Source organism: Penicillium samsonianum (assembly GCF_028829775.1).
Source record: "Penicillium samsonianum strain IBT 33392 chromosome Unknown utg000004l_segment0_segment0, whole genome shotgun sequence".
NCBI classification, from domain to species: Eukaryota; Fungi; Ascomycota; class Eurotiomycetes; order Eurotiales; family Aspergillaceae; genus Penicillium; species Penicillium samsonianum.
The window spans coordinates 949,841-973,336 of NW_026643262.1; the positions used below are offsets into that span (position 1 = coordinate 949,841).

The following is a 23,496-nucleotide window of genomic DNA, read 5'->3' on the forward strand; positions in this document are numbered from 1 at the left end:
GCTTCCCCCATAATCAAACAGTCATCTGCCGCCAAGCCTCGGGACATTTTTACCCTTTTGGGCAACACAAGGGCTTCCCTTTCGGTATACTTGTTCCCAATTCTTATCTCTTTTTGTTTGGTTACAGAATCAATTCATTCAAGATATTGCTTCTCGGATTTTATCCATATTGAACAGCGTAGGAAGCGAGTTGACAGCTAAACCATCACCTCCAAGCATCTCTAGTGTATACTGGTAGACGTCGTAAATTCGACTAACTGGCGCAACTGATCTATACGCGCTTTGTGTACCTGCATCCCCTACCTAGGTATTGACACGGGTGCGGAGGTAGAACATATGATAAGCACATAGCGGCTTTCAAAGAACCACCTGTGACGTCGACCGGTATTTCCTCTCCCAACACGGAAAATCCAATCGATCCAGACGACCAAAGCAGTTATTCAACGCGTACCTCTTGTCACTCTGAATGGATATGAATTTCACCCCCGCTCTGGACATCCCTCATCCAAGTGCAACAAGATCCGAACATGCTTTGCCCATCGTTAGCTCGGAGAGTACTTATTCGCTTTGGTCCCCATCCGTCTATGGCTTTATACTTAATTTTGCGAAACCTCCCTCTGCGGCCCCTTCGGTATAAGGCCCGTATATCGAATCACTATCCACCTCCGGCTTGCCCTAACTCTTATGGATTGAGCCGCTATGGACTTCCTAAATCTCTGGCGAGTTGGATGCATTCTACTAGCTGCCACTGGCGTCTATGCTGTCATCAATCGGACATTTGCCAGATCTCTCTTCGCTAAAGTTAAGCTGCGTGGTCGAAAACATTCAACTGCCCGAACTCCACCGCGGTCTATCTCTCCGGACAAGAAAGTTGCAACAAGCCCAACTGCTCCATCTAGCTATGACAATGTTCTCCCACCCCAACGCAGACATGCCCTTGCAGATCTTAATTGTGCTGCTGCACCCCCACGCGACGTGCATGAAGATGTAGTGCGTCTGAATATTCTACCCATGAGTGCCAACTATAGAACCAGCCCGGGCGACAAGTATACACCGATGGGATTCTCCGTGGCAGACATCAAAGGGCTTGGAGACTTTCCGGACTATGCGACTCTAAGTGGAGTTCCACTTCCCAGCCCATATCCCGAATTCAATATCGAGAAGGCACTGCCTCGGCCGTATCGTCCATTCCGGTGGGCGTATCACCAAACTATGTGTATGTCTCATAGAAATCCAAACAAGCATGATTGAGAACTAATCCCTACTCTGTTCAAAATTAGCCTTGACCAAGCTCGAAACAGACTGGTGGATCGAGCTCGAAAGCACATACAAGAGTCGCATCGCCCAGCGCAAAGAACTCTACGCCAAAAACGGCAAGGAAGTCCTCGATGCCATGCCAGGATCCGAGCTTGCATGCAAGGAGTTGATGGAGATGGTCTTACAATTTATCTGCGCCCGATACCCGCAGTACTTCACACTGGTTGACAAGCGCATACTGCAGAACAAGATCCTCGGCACCGAGCAGGACGTCACAGCCAAGCCTCCTCTCGAAGTCCTTCTGGACAACGTACCAGAAGACTTCGCAATCATGCTTCGTGACGAGACGACGGGATTTTATTTCTTGCGTGCGGCGGCGGTCTGCTCCGCGCTGGGGTGGAATGTCGCGTCGAAGATTGGGAAGCAGCTACATGAGATCCACGAGCCGATTCCGGATTATAAGGAGAAAATGCAGTTTTCGATGGATCGGTATGTTGGTGGCTTTCCTAGGAGAGATCAAAAATTATCAAAGTGCTGACACGAGCTTGGTTTAGCTTTTTCACTAAGATGCCGGCTGACAAGCCAATCCAGCGAGGCTCGTGGGGCCTGGAAATTGGACAGCCATTGTACATGCCACCCGGAGATCCCCATGAACTGCACCGGTTATCTCAGCAGGCTGATTTGACCATTGACGAGTGTCACCTACGGGTGGACTGGCAAACTCTCAGGCGTCTGCCCTTGTCCGGTGCGGTAATTTTCAATTTCAAGGGCCTTTTTACTCCAATCACGGAATTCCGCGATGAGCCTGGCGTACCGGGTTTGGTGATGAAAATTGTCACGGAGGGAAAGAAGAATCTCATGGATTACAAGAATGTCTGGCATGTCCAGCATGTTGTACTTCCTAAGTTGAAGGAGTGGGCAGAGGAGCAGAAGAAGAATGGGTTAGTTCCGAAAGATTGGGAAGTATCTACTCTGGATGATAGTCCATGGTTCAATGGTTGGCAAGAGAAGTGGCATCGGCAGCAGGGATTCTAGGGGGTTGATATGTGATTGTTCGCTATTATTGTTTCTTTGATTGAATAGTTTCATGATTCCCAAGGTGGCAGCTGTTGTTTATCAGTTCTTTTTAATTGAGTTTCCCGGTGTGATATATTCATAGAAAGAAATAGTGATGAAATTCCAATTTTATATCGTGGACCAGACAAGAACAACCTACACAGTCATACCATCTTGTAGATGTTAGGAAATTGAGACCCGAAGTTGACCTGCTATCAACTCGCAGATGACGCTGGCATCAGTGAGGCGGTGACCGACAGCCTCACCCATTGCGGCAGCGTTAGGATCCTGGTGTTTTGTGCAGATCTCCCAGTTCTTTGGAGCCTTACGTGGTGATGTGGTGATAATTGTCTTGAATATAAAACAAATATTGCTTGTAAAAGAGAAATCAAACATCCCTTTGTTAGATTCTGATTATATATAGACAGTCAACATGATTTTGGTGCTGTATTTCCCTGAGATTTTGACTGATGGTAAGTCAATCGCAATCTTGACTATGTCGGTCAAGACGAGGCTGTTGAGTTTAAGATAACCACCCAAATGCTCTATATATTCGGGTTAGATTGACCTTTCTCATATAGTCTCTATTTAATTATTATTATCATTGATATTCTCAAGACCGCAAAGCAAGCTTGCTAGAGGGTTCAATATATCTCTTGTGTCGAAGATCACTCTTTCACCAATTTTCTTAGCAATAGTCTAGAATTCTTGTCGAGAATATCCTTATTGGTTGCTTTTATATTTGAAACAGCTCTCCCTCAACCCTTCTTCTCTCACGGCCATTTTACTTTTCACATTACTCTCACTGCTCCCTATCTATCTACGAGTGCTTTGAGATATCTACGTAGGTGTTTTTGAAACCTACTTCTATGTGAGAGCCTCTCTGATACTGGAGTGAATGCCCTTGCAAATATCTACAGTATGCAGTGTTTTCCTGCTTACAAAGTTTCGAACGGCCAGTCAGAACCTTGCTGAAGCTGGTGGATTTCCGTTTTCTCCCAAGGAGGAACGTTACCACTTTATGAGGGCAATCTTGGGTTACGAGGGAAACTTATTGCTAGTCACCAAACTCACACTGGATACCCACGATTCGTCAACAATGGTTAAGGTCTATGAGTGGTTCGACACCTACGTCAATGCCAATGTCACTGCGGCTGCCGCCGCCACCAGTCACCTTGACGCAGCGTAGTCGCGAGCCGACGGTAACCTCCCAATCCGGCGAACCGAGGTTGTTCGTATCCGCGATAGTATTCACGCGATGGTCAGCTCTGCCAACCGTATCAAGTCAGCATTCGAGAGTGAGGATCATCGCCTCGTTGAGTGATAAGGAAGCCATTTCCGGGCTTACTCGTTTATCGCTGAAAGGAAAACAGCCTGATTTTCACGTTGGCTTCTTCCAAGCCCTTGCCACGACGAATCAAAAGCGACTGAATGTGGGACTCTGCAACTTTCCAGAAACCGTCACCGAGAAAGAGAAATCATACACAAAAGCCCTACAAATTCTTTCCCTTAAGAAGCCCCTAGAGGGAGATAAAAATCCAGGGATGGATAGTCTACACGCAATTCTGCATCCCGGACTAGCCGTCACCATGGAAAAAGTCCGTCAGATTGTTTTTAATGAAACCTAGTCACGAAGGAGTCACATTAGCGAAAATGAGAAAATGGAAAAGGATAGCATGTTTACAAATGGATGGAGAAAGACTGGGGTTTGATAATGACCGTGGCATGTATCTCCCTATCTGGTCACGTTGATAGTGAATGCCACAAATCATTTCCCCATTGAGATCCATCATTGAGTAGAAGAGGATAATTCCCTAGACTATATCATGATTCATACTCCGACAGAAAGGCTCTCTTTTCAATATTGGCCCAACCAGAAGATATGAGACTCGCAGCTAGTAATTATTAATACCATATTCAAACTACTTGGCGGTGACTAGGGGAGCAGGTACCTCACTAAATACTATTATTGTACAGAATGTACCATCGTCAATGATTGGCGTGGCCAACGGAGCCATTCATCCCACTGGGGCCCAAGATACTGACTGATTGAATCAACCAGATACTTGCCACCATCACAGAATACCCAAGAGTGTTTGTGAGTATCAACAAGGGCACCGAAATGCGCTAAGATAACCAAAGCCTCTCCCTTCCTCTGCGCAATCAGATCAATATATTCGCGAGGGACAAGCACCGGCCATGCAATAAGAATATCTGCGCTGTTGCTCCCTGGAGTTTCATTGTCCATCACAGTGATGACGGATTGCAAGGCCTGGATAGCCTGTTGGTATGTCCTTGCAGTAGTTTCGTCGTGACCAAGACCTTTGATGCGATCCAAAAGCGCCTGGCAAACCGGACCGAGACTTGAATTCGCCGAAGGAATCCGAGCTCCGAGTTCCAAGAGCGGTCTCAATGCTGTTTGTTGCAAAAGTTGCCATCTCCCGCCGCCGGCGACAGTGCGTACCCCATGGTGCAGCACGATGTATTGAACAAATTGGTCAAGAAAACTCTCAAAATCATTGTCTCGAAAGACTAGTGTCTCGCAGAGCATGTGCAGCCCCAAAATACCAGCGAATAGAAAGATCGAAACGTAATTTTCGTCATTGATTTGTGCTGATAAGTTGTTGAATGAGCTCAGCGCATAATTCTGTAGTTGAGTAGAATGGTGTCGGTAGAAATCTCGCTGTCCCGGTCTGATGATGCTAAGATGCAAAGCACTCAGAGATAGAACCTCGTTCATAAGATATGGCGCACTAAGGCCGTACCGCAAGATATCCTGGAATGGGATACCAGAGAAATTGTACGGACGATTGAATCCTTTGATAGTTTCTGAGGACATATTGTGAACAAGCTCCACGTGGAGCATATTAACGGGAGCATCTTCCGGACTATTGCTGGGCTCTTGGACGGACGAGGAGGTCACGGCCGGTGATGCAACGGCGGGCGATGCAGTAGCAGTTTCACTTCTAACGCTGCGAGAGGACTGTTCGCTAGGAACACCCTCCAAAAACTCACAGTGTCGCTGCGAGCTGATACAGTTGGAGCATATGGGTCTTTTCTCATCACACTGAGCGGGGTCAGCGGCTGCACATAGGCGGTCGTTGAGTGACAAACCTTCATGTGACGGCGCTTGCATTCAATGCAGCCATTTCGAGACTTTTTATGTGTTCTTCGAACCATTTTTGCCACGCTGTGATATAGAAAAAGATACCGCTAGGGCCGGAAGCCTTGGTCCCGATAAGCGAGTAGTATACTTGAGACCCTTGGCCCTATAGCGGAGATAAATGGTGCAGCCTAGACAGTCTGCAGCCAGCCTAATCTCTAGGCCCACATAAACTATATCGCGAATCCACCTGGAATGTCTTGAATCACTCCTGAGGTCGAGGTGAGGTTGGAAAAATGAGAGAATACGCGTATGCACAGACCATGTATCCACTTTGGTTAAGGTTAAAAGCCTTGGCGCTCGGCGGCTCCGCCGTTTTTGGTAAGTATCCATGGATGTACCATACAAAATGCATCGGCCCTGCCTATTGAAGGATCTAATTATATAACACTAAATATCTTTGCGTAAGAATTGGATACGTTTAGCTGATATAGCGTACCGGCTTTCGCGATATCTGCTATATTTAAATCTCACCAGACCCCATCATTTTCATTTTACCACTCTCAATCTTGTGATCCACTACCAAGAAAAACCCAAACATCATTCATTTCTCCTTTTGTTGATCATATTACCTCCCATTCTACACGGTATGGCGCAGCTTAAGCCTTACAGAGGGGGTTACTACCTCTGGAAATACGTCCCCTCGCTCCCAGCAGCAATCATCTTCTTGATACTTTTCGTCGCTGCCACAACATTCCACTTTTGGAAGCTCCACCGAACAAAAGCTTGGTTTTGCCTCGCATTCGCTCTTGGGGGACTCTGTACGTATATTGCATATTAGTTTTCTTAGAACATCGCTGACAGACTTTCTCATGAAGTCGAAGTAGTTGGTTACATCGGTCGAGCCGCTGCTCACGACAGAACAGATTCGGTGATAGTTTACGCGATTCAGAATGTCTTCCTCCTTCTTGGACCTACCCTCTTCGCAGCCTCCGTATACATGACCCTCGGGCGAATCATCCGCAGCGTCCACGCCGAGGAACACTCGCTTGTTCGGATCAACTGGCTCACCAGGATATTCGTGATGGGCGATGTCGCATCATTCCTTGTGCAAGGCAGTGCATCCGGCCTAATGGCCACGGGGAATAACGTGGAGCTAGGCTCGCACATTGTGGTGGCTGGTCTCGTCATCCAGGTTATCATGTTTGGTCTGTTCATCATCACATCGGCTGTTTTCGAGATTCGCATGCGTCGATCGCCCCCAACAGAGGCCTTCGATGAGCGGATCAACTGGATTAGTCGAGTGCGCACACTCTATGCTGTCAGTGCGCTTATTCTGATTCGAAGCATTTTCCGGGTTGTGGAATATGCTGCTGGGAATGATGGATATCCACTTACCCATGAATGGATGCTATATGTGTTTGACTCTGTGTTGATGATAATCTCTATGGTCATCTGGGGTATTTGGTATCCTGGAACTCTGCCAAGACTCATAGTGCGGAATCAGGAGATAGTCACAGAAGTAGTGGCCGACGTGGAGCTGAAGGGGCGCCGAGCTGAATAGACATGGGCGTACTTCAATCGAGAACTCATGCTTATTGCTACCTTACTTGCTTCCAAGCCTTCTCTGAATAATAAACACCTCAGTTGTGGCAATATACGGACACTAGACTAAATCCTCTAACTCTTTGAACTGGACTTAGCTATATCCCAATAATGACAGTTTGGGAAGCAATCAAAAGGGTGAAAACTACATGTAACCTCATCCTATTCATTTGGACATGCACACAAGTCTGAGGTACCTAGACATAATGTGTGTGCACAAGCAAAAGAAACTTTGGAAAGTGCGACAGAAAAGGAAGAGAACCTTAATGCTATATTGGGACCCAACAGCAGGTGGCCTAGTGGTAACATGCCTCGCATGTGTACTACGAGGGAAGTGCCTAAGATCTTCCACTATCTGACTGTTCCAGTTCGACTCCGGTCGTTCTCGCGTTTATTCCCTCTTTTTTTTTGCTTTCCCCCTTTGATCTTCTTTATTTTGTCACTAGAATATAAATTTCGATCATACCTTCACTTCATACTGGGTGCCTGAGGCATTCAGTGGCTTTCCCTCTCTTTTTCCTTTCAGGCAGTCATTACAAAAGCATCACTGTTGACAAAGCCATAGTGAACATGGCCATACCATACGTTGTTGACAGGCTTAGTTCGCAATGATCTTCTGCAGATCAACGGTCTTACGTTGACCAATCATTCCCTTTACCGCGGATCCACCTATGGTTCGATTTATATGCATCGCAGGGCTGGCGCTACGTGCTTCATACTACGGAAGACTTCATAAAGTACCAACAAGACTGACCTGTCAACGTGAAGAGACGTCACAGGAGGAGGAACAGGCAAAGAAGAATCAGAAGCAGGAGAAAAGCGACAACCAAATTCCGCAGAAAGAACATGAGTGGAGACGAGGTCACGGAGAGAATGAGACGCACAACGAAGCACATGCCACAGGCCAAGAACACCTTGATGATGAGAGCGAAGGGAGGGAGAAAGATCAGGAACAACGCCCGCAGGACAAGTATTCGCCACTGGAACTCTCTTTGTTGCGCCTGTTACAGTCGGAGAGCAATTACATGAAGACGCTAAAAGAGAACGATGGCAAGGTCGAGTCACTCGGCGATTTAGCAAAAGAGCAGGAGATGTCCATTAATGAAGATGACCAATTCACTCCCGACAACTGGATCCCCCGATCTTCCCACCTCATCCGCCTCACAGGTAAGCATCCGCTCAACGGCGAGCCAGAACTGCAAGCCCTCTACGAAGCGGGTCTAATCACCCCAAATTCACTGCATTTTGTTCGCAACCATGGTCCTGTGCCCCATCTGCTCTGGGAAACTCACCAACTTGAGGTGGAGGGCGGAAAGCTGGTCTCATTGACGGACGATCTCGCAAACAACTACGAAGCTATCAACATTGCAGTGGCATTGGCATGCGACGGCAACCGGAGGAAAGAGTTAAATATGATAAGACGCTTGAAATGTTTCAATTGGGGGGCTGGAGCCATTAGCTGCGCGTTTTGGAAAGGCCCCCTCCTACGGGATGTGCTTCTCGCCGCTAGCATCCAGGACCCTGATCCACGCCATGTAAAGCGTCCACGTTGAGTCCATTTTGAAGGTGCTGATGAGCTCAGAGAGGGCAGGCATGTGACGTCCATTCCATTAGCATATGTAATGGACTCTCAAAACGACGTCATTTTGGCATACGAAATGAACAACGTGCGACTGCCAGCAGACCACGTTTATCCAGTGCGCTTGATAGTCCCCGGCTATTGTCGGTGGCCGTTGTGTCAAATGGCTCCAGAGGGTCTGGGTCTCTGACAAGGAGAAGGATAGCTATTTTCATATTTGGGACAACAGGGTTCTGCCTAGTTTTATTCGGGATAAAGACTCAGAGTTCTCGCACACCATGTTCCATCACCCAAGCACGGCCTGCAACGAACAGAACCTAAACTCAATTATCGTGAAACCTGGACATGGCGAGGCGATCCCTTTGTTTGATGTGAATAAAATTCGGACTTATCGTATAGCAGGCATTGCATACGATGGTAGCAGTCATGAAGTCCAGAGGGTGGAAGTGAGTCTTGACGGTGGGGAAACTTGGTTGTACTGTGGTTCGCAAGGTGAGCCTACCCATTCATCGGTGCAAGTGTTGCGCCAGTTCATGATCGACGACAAACAACATCATTTCCGCAATGTCAGTCTTATCTTGGGAGGATCCGGTATCACACCCGGATACCAGCTTATCTCACGTATCATACGTGCCAACGATCAAGGTGTGGAAGAGGGCAAGACCAATCTTAAGGTCATCAATGCGAAGAAGACCGAAGACGATATACTATTGAGGGATGAATTGGATAGATTTGCAGAAGACCATCCAGAGCAATTCAAGATCGCTCATGTTCTTTCACACCCAGGTGATAGTTGGAGAGGGGAGAATGGCCATGTGTCCAAGGACATTCTACAGAAGTATGCATTTGGACCTGAGAAAGGAAATCTGGTGCTGCTTTGTGGTCCTCCGGCTATGATTCAGGAGGCTGTGCTTCCGGCGCTTCGGGAGATTGGATACAAGGAGGATGGAAATCTGTTTGGATTCTAATTTCGTTGCCCCTCAGCAATCGAATTCTCAGGTTGTGACTATATAGCATACCGATTGGAGATATTGTGCCTTGATTGTATTAAGCCTCCGGCACTAGATATCTCGGCGCAATGATGCCCTACCTCTATTGTTATCAACTTCATCCAGTCAAATTATGTTTATATAAACACCACTCAAAACCTGCCTCTCAATTTCCATACACATCATCACAGAGGCACTCAAGCCGTGGTAGACTCAACCTCGACGTGGTCGGTATCAATTTGCTTCTCAGACTTGAGATCCTCCAAGATCTCAACGCCGGCAAGACCAAGACTCTCGTTGATCCGCATCATGCGCAGGCGATCAGCTTCGGCAATGCTATTATTATCACCACCGAAGAAGACATCCAACTCCTCAAGTGTCTTGTCCTTGGTCTCAGGGGCAAACTTCCAAATGAACAGACCACCCAAAGCACTGAAGATGGCGAAGAAGATATAGGTACCATACTTCATTGTGCCCAGCATATCCTTGGTGGTAAGACCAATAATGAAGTTGAACATCCAGTTGGTGGAAGCGACGATCGAGACACCGCGGGAGCGCTGACTGTTGGGGAAGATTTCCTGAGCCAATACCCAAGCGACGGGGCCTGTTCAATAAAATGTTAGTTTGATGGGAGGAATGAGCTAGTTGCGTGGTAACTTACCCCAAGAATAAGCAAAGTTGACAGCGAAGAGCCAGATGAAAGCAATGGCAACCCAGCCTTGCGGTCTGGCAAGCCCCTCGTTCAAGTTCCACTTGGGCTCATATATACCTTCCACTATAGCGACAACAATATGGCAAAGGAACATGCCGGCAGCACCGACAATTAGGAAGGTCTTGCGGCCGAACTTGTCGAGGTAAAGGACGGTGGGAAGGGTGAAGATAATCTGTAGGATACCAGTCACACCAGTGGCGAGAAGAGTTGTCTTTGTGGACGAGAAACCGAACTAAGAAGAAAGGAAAATAGTTAGCTACCATTTCTCGGAGCAAAATAAAAAGTTTGTTCGACAAAGACTGGGTCACTTACCGAAGAGAAAATCTGGGGCGCATAGTAGAGCACGGCATTGATACCAGTGAACTGCTGGAAGATCATCATACCGCAACCAAGGACCAGGCGCTTGAACATGTTGGGGGCAAACAGGGCTTTCCAAGGAGCCAATATACCTCCGGATCCAACAACCTCACTCTCAGTCTCTTCATCAAACATAACAGCAGCCTTGATCTCAAGGTACTCTGCGCGAACAAGTGGATCATTCACCGGCAGGCGACGCAGCTTAGAGATGGACTCCTTGGCTTCCTCATCGCGGTGCTTCATCATCAACCAACGCGGCGAGAAGGGGAAGAAGAAGAGACCAAAGAACAGAATCCAAGCCGGGATAATCTGCAAAGCCAAAGGAAGTCTCCACGAGATGGTCTTCTGGCCCAAGCAGGTGTGGCCGTTGTTTTGAGCGGCATTATACGTGCCGTCACTCAAGTAAGGGTTCGAGATACCCTCCGGGTTACAGGTGTTGCCGCCGACAAACTGCATACCATAGTCAAGCCAGAAGGAAATGGCGGTACCGATCGTGATGGACAGCTGCTGCAAAGAAACAAGCGATCCACGCAGCTCAGGGGGAGCAATCTCGGCTTGGTACATTGGGATAACCATACTAAACATACCGATGCCAACACCACCGATGATTCTTCCGGCGAAGAAGTACGCAGGAGTCTGTGCACCGGCCTGGAGACCAGTGCCCAGGGTGAAGATGACAACGGCAACCATCATGGCATACTTGCGCGAGATACGATCTGCGAGAACACCGTTGATCAAAGCACCAGCCCAGGCACCAAGCTCAAGGGCCGACACCAACCAACCCTGGATCGTGGATCCCATGAACGTGGGGAAGTGGTTTTGGAAGTTCTCCATGACGAGAACAGGACCCATCACACCCTGATCGTATCCATACATGATACAACCCAGCGACGCAAACAAACAAGTGAAGAAGACATATGGGTTTGAAATAAAACCCTGGAGACCGTGAGGCTTCTCTGCATTGGCACGGCCAACCACAGACTGACTGACAGCCATTTTGAGGACAAAGCTAGGGCACAAGAGAGAACAGAGAAATGGAATCCAACAAAAGAAGAAAAACCGGGCTAACGAGGCGGAATATATAGTGCTGGCTGCATTTCCACCTTCGAATTTTTTTTATTTTTTTCCTTCCTGCACTCGTTCTGGGGTTAGATCCCACGAGCCTTTCCCCGGAACTAACGAAAAGAACGCGCAGCTAGAACCGATTCAATATGGGGAACCCTCGATCATTCGATGCCATGTGCCACTTCAAGGGGTTAACAGCACGCTAGGACCAATTTCGAACGCTAGACCGACATTCGGAGATGCCATTATCCGGACAGACGAGAATGCATATAAAATTGTGAGAGGCTAAGGTGCGCCACAAACCAAAAGAAGCCTCCCGCCAGCAGGCTCGGCATTGACTGGGCGCCTTGGATCCGAAATTCTCAGAGAACAAGCCTCCAGGTCTGAGAGCGCCATGGCTTGGCTGCATTGGCTTGTGATTCGTTTTTGAATACTTTCTCGATATCGGTGTCATCTTATTGCAGAAAGGGGGGGACATTTAGTGCTTACCGCACTGACAATCTGGATGCAGTTAGATACAACATGGCCATACAACATGACCCCTGGAAATCCGACAATTGACCGATCCCAGTTATTAGAATCAATCACGACATACAAGCCATATTGTGTGTATCTGTTCAATGTGCCGTCTCTACAGCAAAATATTTGCTGACTACTAACCTTCAACTAGGTGGGCATATTTTACCAATATCAAGGAGATCTCAAGTCCCATTCTAGACATTGAAATCATTAAAGAGGGAGAAAGAGGGAGAGAAAAGAAGTACAGGGGTCGGAAAATATTCGGATTTGCTATTTTAGATATGAATTCTTGAATTCATGGGTTCTCGATTGAGAATAGTTTGTTTCCGATGCTACAACAGTAGCATTCTGGATTGCACGATATGCACGCCACAAGTCGCATTATCCCCAGACGTTTCTACAGATTGGGCTGACTCTCGGGTTGTAAAAATTAAAAGAAATTAATAATGCGGCCACGATCGCCAAATTCGGGCTAGCAGACTCTTGTTTCGGCATTGGCTTGGCTCGGGATTGGCCGAAAACCTCGGGGAACCGATTGGCCGCGTGGTCTTCCAGGGTTCTCGTTCTCGCTTTGCCAGTTCCAGATGCTCGGTGAGTTGATTCCGGGGATGAAATCTGGGGGCCATATGCACTTATACCTTTCTTCGATTTGTGATTCGCAAGCCGACGGCTGTTTTAGCTGGCGTCTCTCCCAGTCCCGAACTTAGCTTCCGACTCTTCCGGTGTGGTACACAACGCCGGGGTATGTGGACGCTAACGCCGTGAAGCCCCATGGGGTCTCGCCTATCTAAGGGGCCAATGAGTGTCGCCTCGCCGGCTTTGAATTTTTCCCGACTCGGGTCTAGCCGAAATGCATTGTGGGATTTTACCTCAATGTCTTCACTTTGTTCGGTTCAACACACGGGTTTTGATACATCACCTCTCTAGCTACCGTGGCAAGGACTGCGTAAAATGACAGAAATGCTCTCAGAGCTCAATATTCAACTGCATCGTGGAATGCCTTCTTCGATCGTCGTCTAGGCACACGAGATAATATACTGCGCCGCGATACGAACTCATACGATGAAGCACAGCTATGTCGAGATCTCAGAGGATTTCAAGACGTGAAAAGTGGATATGGAGGTGTGGTCGTATGCGGACCGCCGTGGGATCCATGGGGATGGGAGGTTACTGAAGAGTTCGCGCTAAAATGGCCTTGGGTTATCTGGGGCTGCCAACGGTTATTTGATTCCACAAACCACTGGCGAGCAACAAGAGGTGAATCGCCTTTATTTGCTAGACATGGCTCAAATTATGTACGCAGGGATTATCCTCGCATCGAGCAAGCCCTGGATAATCAATCATGACTCACTCCTTTCCAACATTCGATGCTTATTTCTTACTTGATGTCAGATATTACCATCTTCCTTTGGTTAATCATATAATGTGATCAACTATCCAAATGTCTCATTATTTCTCTTAACGTTGCAGGCCCTGTTCCATTAACGATCTCTGTGACAACTCTGATATGTTTTAAACTCCTAAGGCGCTAGCTAGTCTTAGGCTTATCAGAGCTGAATATACATGCGCGGGTTATACTGTGCTCACTGTATCTCCGGATCCATGGTGCCAATGCGCCTCTCATAAATCAGCAACCGCGTGCACAATTCTACGAAATTAGAGCCTAGCAATTGCTCTCCAAACTCATGCCTATCAAAACAAATATATGTTTTTTGCTTTAACTTTATGGCACTCAATACTCGCTTTGTTTTTGGGTGATCCCGCATAATTGTTTCAAGTTCACTCATTGCTCTTTATCACGAACCAAAATAGAATAAGATGTAAACATGTGGAACAAACGTACCAACGAAGCTTTCCAAATTGATATCGGTGAATATTCATATTGATACTGTCCATATAGAAACAGTGAAATCTATATATTTTTTGTTGTAGAACGAAAAGGATCCACATTATCTTTGGTACTGTTATTCAACAATAGCATAGTACATTCGCATAATGATGAGAGGTTGGGTTGTTACCCAACAGACCTATCGCTCTATAACCTTCTCGGGGTCTTTAGAAACGCAAATAGGGCTTTCTTGACGACACTCACTTCGAAGTCTCCTTCTGCTACCCGCCTAGATTTAAGCAAGAAAATCACGCCCAGCCCACTGGGCACTCGGAACTTCAGGCTGACATCGAGCTCCAAATAAGTTATTTACCGTGGGCTTGTGGCAATTGTCCTGACTTCTAGCAGCTCGAAGCTGGCATATTTCCTGTTTTCGGCATTCTGAGTCACAAGACTGCACCTTCCAACCTCGCGATCGACGGGCCCAATAGTCTTGAAAGGCATTCTCGTTAGACTCAAGTATAATGGTAAGATTATGAAAGAACTCTGGAGTCAGTTCAGAAGTTGGGGAAAGGTCTAGAAGTGGATCTACAAGAGAACCATACGCCTCCTTGACTGAGTAACTTTTAGTCCAGACGGGTTGAATTTGGAATTCTTCCTTGTCCATATCAGCGGTGTATGTTTCAATGTCCAGAATGCCGAATGTCATCGGGTCGACTGTGTAAATTCGAAATGCTGGCATGCCGGAAAGAGGTGCCATCGAAGGTGAAATATGCGACACTGATACAGCGTTTTTAGCCTCCCGGGCTTGATAATCGGAATAGCTAATCTGGAACTGGTCCAAATGGGTATGCCCTATGTATGAGGTTAGCAGAAAGGCCTTCACAGTGACGGCTAATAACCGAAATGAATTCAATACCGAAGAAAGTTGCGGAAATGGTCGATTTGTAACGATTAATGATCTGGTCGAAATAATTGGACGTGTCATGGAAGCTGTCTGAGCTTCCCATAGGCATGTGACCAATAATGTACACACGTTCTCCGTGCCTTTCGGCCCAATCCAATTCATCAACGAGCCATTGAAGCTGATTGTCTGGATCATATTCATCCATCACTTGATACATCCAAAAATTGAATCTGTAATATAGATTCGTATTGATTGAAATAATGCGCAGGTTGGAACCGGGATGCCTGACCGAGTATCTTCCAAATTTCTCAATGTCTTCGGAGGGTGTTTCAACGAACCGGGACCATACCTGCGAGGCAAGGTTGAACAACCATTCGGCACCTTTTCCCAATTTCAAAGGTGGAAGGGCATTTGCAGGGGACATCTCATGATTGCCGAGCGTGCTATAGGCAACCTGCATTCCTGCATTGGCCATTGCGCAGTATGAACTTCTGATTTCCATAGTATTATGGTCTGCTGACGTATTCCAAATGCCATGATCAACGATATCGCCAGTGAAGATGGAAAAATCAGGCGAGATTTCATGAATAGCGGCGTACATGCTCTCTTCAAGACTTGGCGGGGCGCCGCAATTGTGGTCACCAAACGGACCGGCCGGCGCATCATTATTATTGGGTTCATCAGCAAGCGTGTAGTTTCTAGATGGATTGAGCAGAACAAGTCAGAACAAATGGTCGATGAATTGGGAGATCCAAGGAATTACCTGCAACACATAGGTTTGGAACAATTCGCATTTGATCCTGTGACATAGAGCTGATCAACATGTATGTCTGAAAAATGTGCTATCCGTAGCGGGGCTGGTCTCTTCGATTTTGAGGTTCTCTCGGCCACCAGGGGTCTATTTGAAGCAGCTGAACCCTGAGACTCGCCCTCCGGAGGGAAGCTGACATTAAAGAGCGACACACTAGGATACTCGCAGATGCCCATGAGACCAATACAGAGCAGGATGGCCGCCCTGGAGGTAGGTTCTATGTTCCGGAGAGTGTCTGCCAGAACAGGCCCTTGTAATGCAACTGTGTCTTGGCAAATACCATTATCATCTTTTTGCAGCTATATATAAATTATAGTCAGCAAAAAGCGTATTATGGATGTCAAATATGAGTTTTGATTACCAGCGACTCCCCGCAACTCTGTTGAGCAATCTTCACAAACGCATTGTCTCCCAAAAAGGCTATGCTTTTCAAGTACGCTAGAGTAGCCTAACACAAAACGACGGTGAGTTTGATGTACCGAAACTATGGGGAAGCAATTACTGTACCTGGCAGTTTTCACACTCGCTCAATGTATCATTACCAAATCGGGCGAAGTCAGCGGCTTTGGTTAAAATCACGCAGGCAAGCAAACAAATGGATACAAAAAGCTTCATCTGGACGGTAAAAGTTACCAAAGAGAAAAGAAAGTTGGCACCGAGGGGAGGAGGGCTAAATAGTCAGAGATAGTGCTGCATAACAATTTTTTACTTCTTAATTAGGACCGGTGGCCACGGTGTAGACTAGCTGGAGATTATGCTTGGACTCGGGCCGAGGCGTTTAAACTTCCACAGATTTGGGCTTTGACACTCGGTGTTCGGGCGAGATCATGTGACTATCTTTGATGAAATTGGACTCCACACCCTTAGAACATACTTACCTAGTCGGTTTAGGAAGGACCTAATTAGAAGAGAGCTTAGTGCGACATTAGGATCGCTTGAGTCATGATAACCTACTTTTCATTTACAATGTAGCAAGGTAGTTCACGAGGATTCTATCATGACTACTGCATTCACTCATATTACGAAATCCTTTCGGGTTTTAGGACCAGTGATGTTAGAACTAGGGCAGAGCTCAAATTTGGGTGGCCTACTTGTAGGTACCATATAATGCGCTTTGGTGAACAGAACATGATCTATCTGATTGAAACGATACTGTTTTAATAGAGACCGATGTTATGCATTGACAAGACGTATATGAGAACATCTCAATGTGGTTCTCCGGGTTGGCTCAATCAGGGTAACGATGAGAAGGCTAAGCTCGACGTAAATGTAAAGACTAGTATGAAACAGCTAATGATGTAAGTGAAAAGGGATACATGTTCAGACATGCGTTGATGCAATGGTCTTTCAAAGCAATCTCATGCACTCGCTGGATCGACCAAGACATGTATTGCTTTTACAATTAGACCTCTAACCAAGAAATTCATAATCAAACCTCCAATTCAATGTCGGCGAATTTGTAGAAAGCAATCCATCGGCGATTGAATCCAAGGAGGCACTCCTCTTTCAATGCCCTCAGTTAGGAGATGAAGCCAATAGTAAAAAGAAGACCTTTTAGTAGCCTTGACTTTATAATTTACGGAATCCCTGTGCTCTTACGACAATATGAGCCTTGACCTATATATTGCAAGCCCATATTGTTTCTTTTTAATTTTTATTCCGAGTCTGACTTTATATTTTATATTTGCGCTATTCAACAGCCAAACCGAAGAGCTGAGGTGATTAAAATACAATTATTTCGTCGATGCTAGTAATCCCGGTCGGCAAAACTCAACGACTAGGTGGCAGTTCGGTATAGTTCCCACCGATTTCATTATCATCGATCAAAATTATTCCAGACTCATTACTTTCAACCTGTTTGGGGGGCAAGAAAGCAACACCCGCATAGAGAAAGAGTGTTGAGACAATGAACTCCATCAAGTACTGTAAGAATGCACTGACGAGGACATTTGTCAACCCTGTGATAAAGGCACTGTCACTGGCTACAAACATTGTTGAAAGCCCATAGGCGGCACGCACTGCCAGGAACGGTATGCTCGTAATTGCAACGAGTAGTAATCTGTTGTCGCCTGGTAGCTCACGCTTATGGCGGAACAAGACAACACATATCGCTACCTGGACGGCAAAGACAACCACCACGATAATAGAAGCCGCTCTGTTGAGGTCCGTTCTTCCCATACCCATTCCCACGGCGTAGAGTATGAAGGCAGCATATTGGGCGATATGGAGGAATGTCCATGCTCTCTTATGAACAGGCTTGAATTGGAGTGTCGATTCGCTTAAGAGTAGTCAGCGCAAGTAATAAATGAATGGGTGCAAACTTCAACCGTTTCTGAACTCACAACTGATCGATAATTTCCAGCATTCCAAGCAGCAAAGCCATGATTCCAACAGAAGCAATCACATTGGCCGCAGTATGAAGGCTGGAGTCGTGATTGATCTCACTGGCAATTTGTAAGGCTGATCCCACAACACGCGCAAGGCAAAGCAGTGTCATGTAAAGCCAACCTAGCTGTTTGCCAAACCCATGGCAGCGACAGACCCAGACCGCAACAAAGAATGCAGGGGAAAAATAAATGATAATGGCAATGGATAGAGCCTGGTGCGAGGTTACGCTCATTGCGACCTGCGGAGACTGATACCAAAACTACCTGACGTACGAAAGGGGAGTTGGGAAAATGCCAAAAGTAAATGTAGGATTGCTCTGACTCCTAGCGCCTCTATCCCTTTTAATAGGTGTAGCTAACCTGTTCGGCACAAAATTCAACTGGTACCGAAATAGTGCCTAGTAGAACAGAAATCTCGGCACCGAATCCAGAGATGAGCCTGTATATTTTTTTTTTACGGAGAACCACGCTGGGCTGCCTAGACTTCCTTCAAATTTACTGGGCGTTGAACTCGGACCTCGTGTCCACATTGTATTAATTCTCTATTTTGGGTACAGCTCTGTGATATGATAATATTCCTTCTACATTTAGACTTGCTCTGCGCAAAACTGTGCAACGATCTTAAGGTAGGTGCATTGGTGTAAAAAAGACATCGTGTCATCCCATTTTACCTGTATAACATTTTTCAGTAAGTTCATTTTGTAGTTATACTTGTCAACAGCCCATCTTTGTTTTCGGACTTCGAAACTCAGATTATTGGGTCCTCGCTAACTCATTGATCTTCATGGCCTCCCGATGAACTCTAATTCATCGGGAGCACTAATTATTTTCCCCTGTATATGTCCTAGTTGATTCCATCAAATCTTCCCATGATACTGCCGACGCAAAAAGGGCGCTCAATCCAGCTTCGTTTTCTATTTGCAGAGGAATCGGCCATATGTCGGTGCTATGAGGTGAGGCGTTTTCGGTAGCCGAATCACCATAGGCATCGAATCCAGTAAAGGGCTCTTGGTTAAACCCGTCGTTGATGCAGTGATAACTCGACGTAGCGGTCTGTGGAATAACTCATCAGCCACGCTGGTTTGCCATATATGGAGTTTGCTCATGCGACACATACCCCGTCCAATTCTGTATTGTCGCCGACCGAAATATCTGCTCTGGAAGAAGTATCATGATGATGTTGCTCGCCCCCGACCATCGCGGAGGAGTCAGTCCTGGTATCGTCAACTGGTTGGCTTGCGACATTTTCAACATGTTGTCTTGCAATATGCGCAAAGCGAGACAAGTAATTCCCAGGTAATGATCCGCAAGACGCGTGCTCAAGGAGGCTGAAATGGCCAGACACAATGTCTAGCAGAATCAGATTTTTCCGGATGTCCGAGTGAGCAGGGCAGTGAATGACGAAATCAAAAAGTATGAAGAGAGCAGACAGTGGCATGATAGCCAGGATGCTAATGTATGAATTTAACACGAAGACCTGAGCCATGTCAATTCGAAACGGGAGATACTTACAAGACGGGCGTATAAGGCTCCACGTCAATGAAGCGAGTGAGCTCAACTACCGTTGTTGCCGCATTGAGCATGGTCTGTAGACTCTCATATGCTTTCTGTTTGTCAGGACTGAGGTGAAGCCTCATTCGCTCAAGTGCGATGATGAGGTGAAAATAATAGAAGTGAGTTCGGATGGTGATCTCTTTTGTGCCCATATCAGCAAGAAAAGGTCTTTGTAGTACCTCTTTGGGTCTGTAAATAAGAGGAATTGATTGTCTCCAATCTTCTAACAGCCTTTGAATATGGTCAACTGCCAGAAGCAGAGACGTGGCGGGTTGAGTGGAAGCAGTCACAGAAAAAAGAGAATCATAAGCGATGGAGAATATTCGGCTGATGCGGATAGAGGCCATGAACCAATTGAAGCCTTTGACAATAGATTCTGGAACTGGGGGAATTTGACATCCGACATCAAGATCGATGATGGTCTGAGAAGTTATTTCCCATTGTGATTCTTCAAGGTAGGAAAGTAACGTACCGAACTACTTCTTGCTTGAAAGCTGTACTGCTTTTCCATATGATAAACCACCCAAAATGCTCGGTAGCAAGTAGCAGCGTTGGCATCGATAAGGATGGACTTGTGATACCTAAGTGCAAGAACAGTGCGACTGGCCTCCCCTATTAGGAAATTTTCAATCTGTAGTGAGCACGTATTCATGGCAAAAATTGCCTTAAAGAAGTCAGAGTCCATAACACGATTCTGGTGATTTTGAGTAAAAAGATGGCACGGCACACCATTGCAATGAGAGCCTGGACAATAGTCAGCGGGTATAAAATAATCAGACTAGCTAGAAGCTGACCTGAAGAGTAGGCAGAGATTCCTGGCTTGTGATAACACGAGGTACATAGCTGAAGGATATTTGAAAAAACTTCCAGGCTTCACCAACGCCCGGCTGAAATGAACCGCGCCCATGATATTGGCATCCCAGGGCCATTACGGCATAAAAAAGAGCGCAAAATGCGGAATCAGTATTCAAAATTTGAGGCAACTGGACATCATTAATCATTCCCTCAAAGTCCGATCGATCCAAAAAAGGAAACACGGGATGGACAATTTCAAAGTAGCCTGAAAGTTGATAAGTTTCAATGTTAAATTCACGGCATGGTTAAACCAACTGTTCGCGTAGCTTTTAAGCTCAGCCGACGAAGGCTGCTCGAAGGCCAGGGGTCGCACAATATTCACGGAGGTTATATCGTTGTTAGAGTTAGCCAGCAATCGCAGTCTGATTGCGTTGTCGATTTGATGGACAAGGTCTCTTATTTCAGTGTTCCCTAATCTTTTCACAAGCGATTCAACCTTTTTGTCTGAGAAAAATGCAAGCCCGGAGCTTGGCACTGGGAAATACAGTCAGTTAATCAAAATCAAATTTTTATAGTCGAGGCAAGGTAACAAACCGCGTCTATCATCGGCCTATTGCAGTCATTAATTAGCCTGTCCAAACGTCTGCAATAATCAACATACCCTTAAGACGGAGAATTCATCATACAGAGGTGCCCTTTCTGATGGATTTTCAAACAAACGATCTATGAACAAACTCGTTGGTGGTGCATAGGTATTCAATTGAACTGCTTAAGTCAGCGAATGCATGAGATTGAAGAAAAGGCTGGAAGGGGTGCAACCAGCAAGAAAACATACCGGTCCTCCTTACAGGCCTTTCCTTCGCCTTTCCGAATCTGCAGGTCTCATTTCGTTTCTGTAAAGGGATAAGTTAGTCGCTAGTTGGATAAATTTCAATTCACAGCATTTACAACGCAGTGAGTGCACGCTACGGGTTCTCCCGGGGACGTGATTGGAACTGTAATCCAATAAGCATTCTGTAACGACTTTCTTTTTTTGGATCGAGGCTACATGAACATACCAAGACACCGGACTTTACGATTCCGGCATTGGTCGCACGACTTGCTCATCCGAGACGTCGGCATGATCACTTGGATTGAAGCCTAAAGTCCTAAGCCGAACTTAAACCTTAACGATACAGGACCGGTTTCACGATACAATCAATCACACGGGACCGTGCAAAGATGGGGCCGACTTGTGTAGAATCCAAGTTTTGTGAGCTGACAGGGCACCTCTTTCGGTGCCGAGTAACAGATTACTAATTCAACGTTCTCGGGCTCTCGGTGTCTTGGCAGCCGGCTACGTAACATGGTATTATACCCGCGTCCGAGTTGGTGAGATAGGGTTCAAGCCTTTTATATTATATATTGGCCGAGCAAAAGAACAGGAATCTGTCTTTGTTGCGACTAGCCACCAGCACATCGCGATGATTCTGGAGAGGAATACCACTCTAAATCCGAAAAAAAGAGGCTATCCAATCCCCAGATCCAAATTAATAATTTAATTTATACAAAGAACCCTTGTTATGTTAAGTGATCTATGTAGTTTCTAATCCGAACCACGTCTGCTAACAATGGGACAAAGATCCGTTAACAATGTGCATTGTGCTTGGATGTTTCATTCTACTCTTGAATGAAGACAAGGGTCCCCTCCCTTGAGTTCTTTGTCATCGGATATAATCTCAATCTCTGAGTCTTGGTATCTAGATCTCCAAAAGCTATATAAAACCCCCATTCCTCTGAAGTAAATATGCATTAAGTTCTCCGCCACTCCTTCACTATCCCAGTTTTCTGACTCTAAGTTTCGTCATTCCCTTAGTGCAGTGGTCAAGTACAACTTACAAGTCTACCTTTCCCCTCCTCGGTACAAAGAACGCTTTCGAGAGTCATGTCAGCTAACTACAACTGGCAGGCTGTCCACCCGGTCTACAGTGTACCCATTTCCGTCGTACAAGCCACCGAGCAGCCTGCAATCCGCTGCGACGTTCGTCAGAGGCACAACCTGCCTTCTAGATCATGGGCAGTGCGTATTTCCGCATGGGTCAACACTAACTATTTCTTATGGTCTTTGTGCGCTGGTCTCGCCGGTTATCGCTCTGACGAGGAGTGGACGAATACCTTCGAGACCCACTATCGGAAGACCTGGGATGAGATCCAAGCTAGAGTCCAGGAGATTGATAGCCCTTATAGGTTCGCTATACCCATCCCGATGCCCCCAGTTATAAAGGCTGTAGTCATCCACCACCCCGAGAGTGGCCCTGCGGAGACATTCACGGTTCGCCCGGAGGCTCGCCCGTCCTATCTTGTCCCTCAGGTAACGAGTATGTCTCCGGATGCTGTATGGGGACTCTTGCGGTTTGTGACTGAATGTCAGTCCCCTGTGCCTGATCTATTTGACGTAGTGCTCGATATGTCGCTGCCAGAGCCCTCACACCCTGTAGGTACACAGATTGACCAGAGTGTGGCCAGACAGAGCGTGGCCAGACAGAGCGTATCTCAAGACGACTGGGAGGATGATGTGGTAGACACATACTAGAGGTTTGGAAATTGAGATCAAGTATGAGGTAAGTGCTTTGTTTGTTCCTTTCTACTTTATTTTATATAAAATATTTCTAGCTCTCTCGAGAAAAGGAAATCACTATTTATTTTGATTATTAGCTCTCTAGAAATGATTAAGTAACATAGTAACAGCTTAGGAATCGCAGTAATACCTAGATGTGAGATTTGTAAGGGATTAATAACTTCTAAGCATCGCTTGAAGAAGCAGCCTATTAAACTACTCTATCATTGCCTCGATTGACTCCAACTCCGTCTATCAATTAGGGATGACAATCCGGCTTATAACTCACGCGTGGATCATTTTCGGTGGTTTTTATATTAATTTAGTGAAATGTAGAAGTAAACAAAGGGTACATAGTAGAAAGTATGTTGTGGGT

The 23,496-nt window shown here is 46.3% G+C and overlaps 10 protein-coding genes across 10 annotated transcripts; 5 read left to right on the top strand and 5 right to left on the bottom strand.

Moving 5' to 3' along the window:
* Nucleotides 1-699: 699 nt before the first annotated feature.
* N7471_007271 (heme-dependent oxidative N-demethylase family protein) lies at nt 700-2,292 on the top strand (the record flags this gene model as incomplete). Its single annotated transcript, XM_057279990.1, has 3 exons — nt 700-1,216; nt 1,281-1,746; nt 1,812-2,292. 3 exons carry the CDS (start codon nt 700-702, stop codon nt 2,290-2,292), a joined length of 1,464 nt encoding a protein of 487 aa, XP_057134250.1.
* Nucleotides 2,293-2,746: 454 nt separating this feature from the next.
* On the top strand, nt 2,747-3,502 carry N7471_007272 (uncharacterized protein; the record flags this gene model as incomplete). The annotated part of the gene is made up of 2 exons (XM_057279991.1): nt 2,747-2,786; nt 3,234-3,502. The coding sequence occupies 2 exons, from the start codon at nt 2,747-2,749 to the stop codon at nt 3,500-3,502; spliced, it is 309 nt and encodes a 102-aa protein (XP_057134251.1).
* Nucleotides 3,503-4,279: 777 nt separating this feature from the next.
* Nucleotides 4,280-5,493, bottom strand: N7471_007273 (Zn(II)2Cys6 transcription factor domain-containing protein; the record flags this gene model as incomplete). The annotated part of the gene is made up of 2 exons (XM_057279992.1): nt 4,280-5,380; nt 5,428-5,493. 2 exons carry the CDS (start codon nt 5,491-5,493, stop codon nt 4,280-4,282), a joined length of 1,167 nt encoding a protein of 388 aa, XP_057134252.1.
* A 572-nt stretch (nt 5,494-6,065) lies between these two features.
* On the top strand, nt 6,066-6,980 carry N7471_007274 (RTA1 domain-containing protein; the record flags this gene model as incomplete). The annotated part of the gene is made up of 2 exons (XM_057279993.1): nt 6,066-6,237; nt 6,295-6,980. 2 exons carry the CDS (start codon nt 6,066-6,068, stop codon nt 6,978-6,980), a joined length of 858 nt encoding a protein of 285 aa, XP_057134253.1.
* Nucleotides 6,981-7,692: 712 nt separating this feature from the next.
* N7471_007275 (putative nitrate reductase) lies at nt 7,693-9,568 on the top strand (the record flags this gene model as incomplete). Its single annotated transcript, XM_057279994.1, is given in 3 exon segments — nt 7,693-8,569; nt 8,588-8,718; nt 8,732-9,568. 3 exon segments carry the CDS (start codon nt 7,693-7,695, stop codon nt 9,566-9,568), a joined length of 1,845 nt encoding a protein of 614 aa, XP_057134254.1.
* A 218-nt stretch (nt 9,569-9,786) lies between these two features.
* Nucleotides 9,787-11,654, bottom strand: N7471_007276 (sugar porter family MFS transporter; the record flags this gene model as incomplete). The annotated part of the gene is made up of 3 exons (XM_057279995.1): nt 9,787-10,193; nt 10,251-10,533; nt 10,614-11,654. 3 exons carry the CDS (start codon nt 11,652-11,654, stop codon nt 9,787-9,789), a joined length of 1,731 nt encoding a protein of 576 aa, XP_057134255.1.
* Nucleotides 11,655-14,287: 2,633 nt separating this feature from the next.
* Nucleotides 14,288-16,403, bottom strand: N7471_007277 (acid sphingomyelinase family protein; the record flags this gene model as incomplete). The annotated part of the gene is made up of 5 exons (XM_057279996.1): nt 14,288-14,925; nt 14,990-15,675; nt 15,741-16,087; nt 16,150-16,236; nt 16,296-16,403. The coding sequence occupies 5 exons, from the start codon at nt 16,401-16,403 to the stop codon at nt 14,366-14,368; spliced, it is 1,788 nt and encodes a 595-aa protein (XP_057134256.1). The 3' UTR covers nt 14,288-14,365.
* Nucleotides 16,404-17,558: 1,155 nt separating this feature from the next.
* On the bottom strand, nt 17,559-18,408 carry N7471_007278 (uncharacterized protein; the record flags this gene model as incomplete). The annotated part of the gene is made up of 2 exons (XM_057279997.1): nt 17,559-18,066; nt 18,131-18,408. The coding sequence occupies 2 exons, from the start codon at nt 18,406-18,408 to the stop codon at nt 17,559-17,561; spliced, it is 786 nt and encodes a 261-aa protein (XP_057134257.1).
* A 586-nt stretch (nt 18,409-18,994) lies between these two features.
* On the bottom strand, nt 18,995-21,646 carry N7471_007279 (uncharacterized protein; the record flags this gene model as incomplete). The annotated part of the gene is made up of 12 exons (XM_057279998.1): nt 18,995-19,228; nt 19,293-19,626; nt 19,688-20,151; nt 20,202-20,393; nt 20,459-20,473; nt 20,524-20,789; nt 20,840-21,058; nt 21,119-21,134; nt 21,186-21,289; nt 21,360-21,417; nt 21,473-21,519; nt 21,583-21,646. 12 exons carry the CDS (start codon nt 21,644-21,646, stop codon nt 18,995-18,997), a joined length of 2,013 nt encoding a protein of 670 aa, XP_057134258.1.
* Nucleotides 21,647-22,448: 802 nt separating this feature from the next.
* On the top strand, nt 22,449-23,096 carry N7471_007280 (uncharacterized protein; the record flags this gene model as incomplete). Its single annotated transcript, XM_057279999.1, has 1 exon — nt 22,449-23,096. The coding sequence occupies one exon, from the start codon at nt 22,449-22,451 to the stop codon at nt 23,094-23,096; it is 648 nt and encodes a 215-aa protein (XP_057134259.1).
* Nucleotides 23,097-23,496: the final 400 nt, after the last annotated feature.